Genomic DNA, 8,809 nt, shown 5'->3' with positions numbered 1-8,809 from the left:
AAGGGAGCATCAAATAGGCTAAAATGCATAATAAACAGTCTCATGTTGAATTATTGCCAATTTACTGAACAAGATTGTATTCTTGAAACCATTGTTCACAAACAGTTTATGCTGGTTCATCATCCAAATATGTCCTTTTACGTATGAATATCTATCTTTTATAATAGATTGTCATCAAATGATTGATTGATGGTTTAACAACCCTGTGGTCATCAACACTTGAATGACGAGACGTTTCAAACGCAAATATCAGTCAACAATGTCAATGATCTTGATGATAATATTACGACAAAAACCAACTCTTGAGTCGGACAGATTGGCAACAATGAATATGTTCAGAATTTTGTCGACACTATCCAAACAAATGTTTGGATTGCAATGTATGAATCTGATGATCGCACAATGTATGATTCCATAAACTCAAAAATGCAGGGTGTAACACACTAGTTTAAAACTATAGTTTGGTTGTGTATCCTATGATGGTCGGTGTGTTTAAAAACTGATCAAGTTGTCAAGACTTTTTAAACAATGACATGCAACATTCCAAAACACGCATGTTATTCCAAACAATATTCCATTCCACAAAACAACTATTTGATCAGATATGGTTTACCAACCATTCAACAAACGGCGCGCAGATTGGAGCTACACTACACTACTCTATTGTCGATTTTTAACCCAGTATAAATGACTCGAGTATAGTAAAGAATGAGGTTGTGTCAATCAATTTCAGACACCAACGAGTTGAGGACGTCTATCCAAGTCAATATGTACTGGAAAAACAACACATACTAAACTATTGTTTATTTCAGAGTCGATCGCTGCAAGATATGGTCTATTTTACGTGAATACGGCAGTAAAGTCTAGCAATTGGCTTAAACGAATACTACGAGTTCAAACTGATAATTGCGAGTCGAGAACTCCGCTCTTTTAAACCATGTTGATAAATATATTCGATAGCTTTCTTCTTACAACTACTCTTTAAACTGAATAAACCCATTATGCTTGGCCCTAGAGACCTCCAACAAATAGCCAAAGTTGTTGACCCAAAGAACGAATCCGAATTCCTCAATCAATATACAGTTCCCGATGTCGCTGACTACAATGTCGAGCATCTGGATTACGCATATGTTGAAACCTGCAAGGATGTTTCCGAGTTGTCCATGCTATTAAAAGTACTCAAGTAATGCCCATTAGAGCCTGTTTTGTTCAGTCTATCTCCCAATATCATGACTTGTTTAAAAATTAAACTAACTCTGAGTTTCAGGTCTGGAAAAGAAGGTTTTTATCCTGCATTGGAAGAAGCGATTCTTGTTCGCATTGAAACTCTGTGTCCGCAACTAAAACGGTAAGTTTTACTGTCGTATCATGATTTCGCTATGGTTTATGAGCAGCAGACTTGTCGAAAACAGTAATAGATCTGATGCTTGTAGTTGTGTTATGAATCATTGCGATTCGTTAGAATTGTACCGCTTTCTGCTGTTGAATCAGCAACTATTTCATTGAATATTGATGCTGAGTTAAGAGTAAGTTGTCCGCAAATTAGTTACTGTATGACGCTTAACCCTACCTAAACCAAAATTTAACCCGATATGGACATATTTTACAGGAATGGGTATCAAGTATATCCGTAAAAGATGCAGAGCTAGCCAGAAAAAAAACTTGTCCTGATGCCAAAACAACACTAAATGACGACTTTCTTGACCCAATGAATGAACAAGGTTTATCTAATGCTATTCAAGTATCTGAATATACGCGCATTCTACCAGCCATCCGAGGCACAATGTCTGCATCATCCAAAACAGGAGATATTGTAGCCACTTGTCAAAAAAACGATACTCGACTCAAAGTGCCAAATGAAAATCTCAAACCGTTAATGTCTACAAGCAAAAACCCTAGCCGGATCAAATCCTCAGACTACCGTGCATGGGAAAAGTTTAATATTGAAGAGGCTTTGGAGAAGGTTGATCTCCCACATCCATTGCCATCGGCACCCAAGCTTATTCGTCCAACTGCCAAACTTACACCACCACCTATCCAGCCATCACAACCCACTCAGCTTTCACCGATTCTCGCGCAGGATGAAGAGGTAAAACAGTATCAGGCAGTGATGGAGAAATACAAGGGCAACGAATGCTTCAAGACAAATGATTTCTCGGAAGCCTTGAAATTTTACAACAGAAGCCTGGATCTTCATCCTACTCCACAGGTGCTAACCAATCGTGCTGCTACATATTTAAAGCTCTGCGATTATGAATCGGCTGAAATAGACGCGACTCGTAAGCATTCTACTACTTTTATTTACAGTTGGTATATATTTCTGAATCGCTAACCAAATAGGTTGATCTTAGATGCTATTGCGCTGGGTACAGGAGAGATTAAATCCAAGGCCTACCTTCGTCGTGGACAAGCACGAACCAAACGTGCCAACTATGTTGCTGCTATAGAGGATTTCGATGCTGGGCTATTGCTTTGTGAAACCACTTCCTTTGTATATTCTCAGCTTGATATTGAGCGTTCTAGCTGTGTTGAAATATATCGTGGCTCTTATGGTGTTGAAGCAAGATTGAATGATGATGACAAGATCTCTAAATGGAAGGAAACAAAGTCTGTACGGATGAAGATTGAGGAAGTTGAAGAGGATGCGCAGATTTCCCATACTTTCAGACCAGATAGCGGCCAGCCTATTATGAATATTGTTGATGTGGACGATTCGATTGCTGATAATGACTATGATGATTTAGTTTTCGAGTAATACATTTGATGTGAGGTTATAGCTAACAATGGGAATAGAGGCGAGCGGAAATATATATTTTTGGTTATATCTCAACAATCCACTTTTAAACCTGCAAGTTTTTGGTTTGTGAAATTGCTCAATTTATAGCCGTATTTACATAAAATGGAATTTTTTGTATCTTGCAGTGATTGCCTTGGAATAAACAATGATTGAATATTCGTTATTAAAAATTGATTACTTTTTCTATTGAAACTCTTGTATTCTAATATCAGATATTTGCAATCTAGTTCAAAACCACAGTTGGAAATGCAACTCTACATGCAGGCCACCCAGTATTTGTTTTGGAGGAAAGGAAAATTGGAGGTTGAACAGATGTCAAGGATGCGGAATGTATTGGGACAGAAATGTGAATATTTGTACAAGAATAAGCACAACGATCAGTCAACTAATGAGTTTATAAAATAATGCATCCCAGTAAGATTGTCACCAATCGGACTTGACTGTTTATCATGTATTCCGACCTTGTTTCATTTTACGTGAATATGGCTAATTTTTGGTGAGATGACGCGGAGCATTCGAGTGTTCTAGAAAATGCGATACATTTCCAGCAATATCGACGCGGTTCAGGGCAAATTCAGAAATTTAAGCTAATCAGAAAAGTTATAAAACGAGAATTCATCGGTTCTTTTCAGTCATCAACATTTACTCTCAACATGTTTTCTCCAAACTACTTTTCAAAGACTCAACCTCAATGGGCTTCGCGAGGCAGACGCCGCTATCGACAGCCCCAACTCCATCATCCAAGATGTCAATGCTACTCTTGCATGTATGATCAAAACTCTGACTCGGATAGTAGCGACTCAGCCGAGATGTGCACGTATCCGTCGCGCTATCAGCAGAACTATGCACAAAGAGGGTTCCAACCTAGCCAGATGCCAAAACAGTTTGAACCGTTGCCAAGGCAGCAAACACAGTCACCTCCCAAGCCACTTGAGAAGCCAGTTCGGGCCGATTCACGTCCTTCACATTCTCCACATCCTCAAAAGCCAAAAGAAGTCTATGTGCCACTACTGGATCTGGCATTGCCAACACCGCCTTCTCCTTCAACTCCCGGCACAATCACCAAGACTCTCGAGGACACCATGTACGAATACACCATCATTGTACCCCCATCGACTCCACATGATTCCATCAACATTGGGGTATCCTACAAAGGACATGATCGGACCATGCATGTGCTGACTCCCTCTATCAAGGTTCAAATCGCTGTTCCCAATGATGCCGATCTAAACGAAATGGTGGCCTGGTTAGATCGCACCCAATCAGTTGCAAGAGTCAGTGTGCCCAAGCTACCCGCTACCACCAAACGCATTTGTGTACGCACCAAGTAAAATCGTATATTTTACTGCCGTGCTTATATGAACAAAACGCACATACCCATCTTGCCGTAACTACCTTTTCTGTTTTGGAATATACAATGGTTAAATACTCGTGCATTCCTACTAGGAGTTAGCTGCGCTGCTTCTCAATAATAGACATTTTACAGCCGTAGTTGCGTAAAATGAAACACTTTTGTATTTATCTTGTAATGACTATTTTGCTCCCGAATAAACAATGATTGAATATTCGTTATTAAAAATTGATTACTTTTTCTATTGAAACTCTTGTATCCTGATATCAGATATTTGCAATATAGTTCAAAACCACAGTTGGAAATGCAACTCTACATGCAGGTCACCCAGTATTTGTTTTGGAGGAAAGGAGAATTGGAGGTTGAACAGATGTCAAGGATGCGGAATGTATTGGGACAGAAATGTGAATATTTGTACAAGAATAAGCACAACGATCAGTCAACTAATGAGTTTATAAAATAATGCATCCCAATAAGATTGTCAACAATCGGACTTGACTGTTTATCATGTATTCCGACCTTGTTTTATTTTACGTGAATATGACTGTAAATGTAGTGATTTCTTTTGTTTTTGCATAACCGTACACTGTACAATCACATTGTAATTCATATTCTGAGCTCAATTATTTTCGAGAAAACTCTACAAACAGCAAGGTGTAAAACCCTATTTATCAATTTTTGCAAAAAACTACTTTAGCAATAACAACGGACTTGCTCATCAGACAATTCCAAGCCCACAAGTTGAGAATGTCTTGAAATCAATTTTCAATAGGAAAACGCAACGAATATTTAAATATTGTTTATTCCAAAGCGAAATAGAGGTTCTGAACGCAAGATCAATACAAGTGTTTCATTTTACGTGAATACGGCTCTAAATCAATGGATAAAACATTGCTATCTTGTCAAACATCACTTTCAATCTACTCCTTGCTCTTGGCATCCTTGAACTCAGCATCGGATGCACCATCTTCCTTTTTAGTCTCGGTACCTTCATGGTTCTTTTGCTCGTACACCTTTTGGAAAAGTTTCAAGCTAGCGTTTTGAAGATTGTCGCATGCCTCCTTGATCTCCTCGGGAGTAAGTGCATCAGGTCCCTTGGCCATAAGGTCACGCAACTGCTTGATCTGCTCCTTGATTTTATCACACTCTTCCTTGTCAATCTTGTCTTTAAAGTCAACCATAGCCTTTTCAGTTTCGTGAATGGAAGACTCGACCTTGTTGCTAGCTTCAATAACCTCACGACGCTTCTTGTCGCTTTCGGCATGCTTTTCTGCCTCGGAAACCATGTTTTCAATCTCAGTGTTTGAAAGACCAGAAGAAGCTGCAATAGTGATGGATTGATCACGGTTTGTAGCCTTGTCCTTTGCAGACACGTTCACAATACCATCAGCATCAATATCAAAGGTAACCTCAATCTGGGGAATGCCACGAGGTGCGGGAGGAATGCCGACCAAGTTGAACTGGCCAAGAATCTTGTTGTCTCTAACAAGCTCACGCTCACCCTGATAAACTTTGATCTCAACCTGAGTCTGACCATCTGCAGCAGTGGAGAAAGTCTGAGATTTTTTGGTTGGGATAGTGGTGTTACGGGTAATAAGCTTGGTCATAACACCTCCAAGAGTTTCGATACCAAGAGAAAGGGGAGTAACATCCAGCAAGAGAATGGAAGTAACCTCTCCGGATAAAACACCACCCTGTACGGCAGCACCAATGGCAACAGCCTCATCAGGATTGACAGCCTTGGAAGGTTCTTTGCCAAAGATGGATTTTACGATTTCCTGAACCTTGGGAATACGGGACATACCACCGACAAGAATAACTTCATTGATCTCACTGGTGGAAACACCAGCATCCTTGATTGCCTTGCGGCAAGGCTCGATAGTACGGTCCATAAGAGATTTTGTAAGAGACTCAAACTGTGATCTGGTTAGTTTGGTATTAATGTGTTTTGGACCAGAAGCATCGGCAGTAATGTAGGGCAAGTTGATATCAGTCTGGACAGTAGCAGACAGCTCAATCTTGGCCTTTTCACAAGCCTCACGAATACGCTGCAAAGCCATGCGATCCTTGGATATATCCATGCCAGATTCCTTTTTAAACTCGGACACAATGTGCGACACAAGAGTGTTGTCAAAATCTTCACCACCAAGATGGGTGTCACCATTGGTGGATTTGACTTCAAATACACCCTTCTGAATCTCAAGAATGGAGATATCAAAAGTACCACCGCCGAGATCATAAACGGCAACAACCTTGTCACCTTCCTTGTCGACACCAAATGCAAGAGCAGCAGCAGTAGGCTCGTTGATCACACGAAGAACATTAAGACCGGCAATCTGACCAGCATCCTTGGTGGCTTGACGCTGAGCATCGTTGAAATATGCGGGGACAGTAACCACTAAACAAATCTACGTGTCAATATGCAGTCATGATCAAATTTAAGCCATTGTAAACTCACCAGCATTTTTGACAGATTTTCCAAGAAAGCCGTCGGCAGTTTCCTTCATTTTTTGCAAAACAAATGCGCCAATTTGGGAAGGAGAGTATTTCTTGCCACGAGCCTCGACCCAAGCGTCGCCGTTAGTGTGCTTGATGATTTTATATGAGACGGTTTTCATGTCTTCTTGGACAGCGGCATCGTCAAACCGACGACCAATCAAACGCTTGGTGGCAAACAAAGTGTTTTCTGGATTAACAACTGCCTGACGCTTGGCAGGTGTACCTACAATAAGCTCACCATCCTTGGAGAAAGCAACGATGGATGGAGTGGTACGACCACCTTCTGCGTTTTCAATCACACGAGGGGTTTTTCCATCCATAACTGCATGATTGTAATGTATAGGGTTCAAAGTATAGCGAGTTAGATGGGAAAGATTGCCATTTAATTCAAAAGTTTAGTTGGAATTTGATCAGGAATCAGATGGAAACAATTGCAAAAAAATGATCTAGAAATTCGATTTCGATCAACGAGAAAAACACATCAAGATTGATCCAAAAACAAGACTGAAAAGAGATCAATGAATGTCAAATAGAGCTTGTAAGAGTTATCCAGTATGATTGGATCAGTTTAAACTCTTGATGCTCATGTGAAAGAAACCTCAAGAAAAGCCTCGAGTGATTGAAATAAGAATCATTTACAAATCAAACAGGGTAAACTTACCAGCAACACAGGAATTTGTAGTTCCCAAATCAATACCAATAACCTGTCCCTGAACCTTGTCACTATTTTCATTGAGAAATCCAAGTGATGATGTAGAAAAATAATCCAAAGATTGAATTGATCAAAAAAGAAAAGTATAGTTAGTTACGGTCATTGTGGATCAGTTTCAAACCAAAGTACAGTTGAATCAATATTATTACCTGGCAAAACGAGGCATGCCAGCAGCACACAGCTATAAACATGGGTTTATAAAAACAATGGTAAGTATAGATGCGATGATCAAGCCATGGATCAATTCTGATGATCAAAACCACAAAGCACTTGCTGCGCTCATATAAAAACCAAAGTATCGTACCTGACTACGCAAGGAGAGAGTGTGGGATCGAGAAAATGAAGCGGAAGCATTCTTGACAGCCAACTGTCTAGCAATGGATGACATGCGAGATGAGTACATGATGCGATGATTTTAAATGTGAATAAAGGAAAGAAAAAATAATTTGTGAATTCAATTTATGTTCAGCTAAAACAGCGACAAGAATAATATGTTTAACGCAAGCTTTAAACACATTATTATTCATACGAATTGAATCGAGTTTAAACTAAACTAGATTGAACTGGATTAAACAACTGACATTCGTTTGAATCGATATCAACGTGATCGAATCTGAACTTGCCAAAGTATAATCCAATGCAATGGCTGAACGCGAGCTTGGTCAGTAGTTTCCTTCTCAAGTAGCAACATATTGGCAGATACATTGCCAACAGTTTATATTGTCAATTCGTATCTATGACTGCATTCCCTCTTGGAAGCAGACCGCATGTCAGAGAACAACTACTTTTACCTCGTCCAAATGGGTGTGATTGCAACAGCTTTGACAGCAGTCGTACTGCCAGCACTGAACGAACATTTGGCACTTGTACTGTTGGGTCTGATTCATATATAGTAAGAATGCAAGCATTGTAATACAGTGTTGGTTACCATCACCACTAATCAGTAATAATGTTCATCTTGAATTCTTTCTCATTCACTCGACTCTAGGTTTATGCTAGTGGCAACAAGCTTCTGATATGCTCTGGTGACTTTGAACTACTGCAGAGACTCGAACCATTCGCCAATTCCATAGAATCATCAGAGTACATCAGCACACTTGCTGTGCATCCTGAATTTGCTTGGGTATGCTATTTCTTCAAATCTAGATTATCAGATTGTCATATTTATTTCAACATTCATGGCTCAAGTTACAGCTATCTTCATGTAAAACGGAACACCATCTTGCAGTCACTGCTTTGGGACAATGATTAAATATCCATTGTGCTTTTTTACTAAAAATCGACTACTTTAATTGTCATTCTCAATTCCCCCAGACACGCCCATCATACGATGCTCACAATCCAATTATAGTTACCCTTTATCTTCCTTGGTATAGTCATACATTGTACGATTGAAAAGTTTGAAATCTTGCTGATCCATTACAACCCTGATATTGGGATTGACTGTTTT

The 8,809-nt window shown here is 39.6% G+C and overlaps 3 protein-coding genes across 3 annotated transcripts; 2 read left to right on the top strand and 1 right to left on the bottom strand.

Moving 5' to 3' along the window:
* Positions 1–1,785: 1,785 nt before the first annotated feature.
* BATDEDRAFT_33331 (uncharacterized protein) lies at positions 1,786–2,962 on the top strand. The gene is made up of 2 exons (XM_006679463.1): positions 1,786–2,279; positions 2,352–2,962. The coding sequence occupies exons 1-2, from the start codon at positions 1,877–1,879 to the stop codon at positions 2,753–2,755; spliced, it is 807 nt and encodes a 268-aa protein (XP_006679526.1). The 5' UTR covers positions 1,786–1,876; the 3' UTR covers positions 2,756–2,962.
* A 463-nt stretch (positions 2,963–3,425) lies between these two features.
* On the top strand, positions 3,426–4,379 carry BATDEDRAFT_33330 (uncharacterized protein). Its single transcript, XM_006679462.1, has one exon. The coding sequence runs from the start codon at positions 3,451–3,453 to the stop codon at positions 4,126–4,128; it is 678 nt and encodes a 225-aa protein (XP_006679525.1). The 5' UTR covers positions 3,426–3,450; the 3' UTR covers positions 4,129–4,379.
* Positions 4,380–5,068: 689 nt separating this feature from the next.
* Positions 5,069–7,525, bottom strand: BATDEDRAFT_30178 (uncharacterized protein; the record flags this gene model as incomplete). The annotated part of the gene is made up of 4 exons (XM_006679448.1): positions 5,069–6,546; positions 6,607–6,969; positions 7,309–7,370; positions 7,509–7,525. The coding sequence occupies 4 exons, from the start codon at positions 7,523–7,525 to the stop codon at positions 5,069–5,071; spliced, it is 1,920 nt and encodes a 639-aa protein (XP_006679511.1).
* Between the last annotated feature and the right edge of the window lie 1,284 nt (positions 7,526–8,809).

The sequence above is a fragment of the Batrachochytrium dendrobatidis genome (assembly GCF_000203795.2).
Source record: "Batrachochytrium dendrobatidis JAM81 unplaced genomic scaffold BATDEscaffold_7, whole genome shotgun sequence".
Lineage (NCBI taxonomy): Eukaryota > Fungi > Chytridiomycota > Chytridiomycetes > Rhizophydiales > Batrachochytrium > Batrachochytrium dendrobatidis.
Note: the sequence above shows the minus strand (reverse complement) of the source record. Positions and strands in the feature narration are given on the sequence as shown.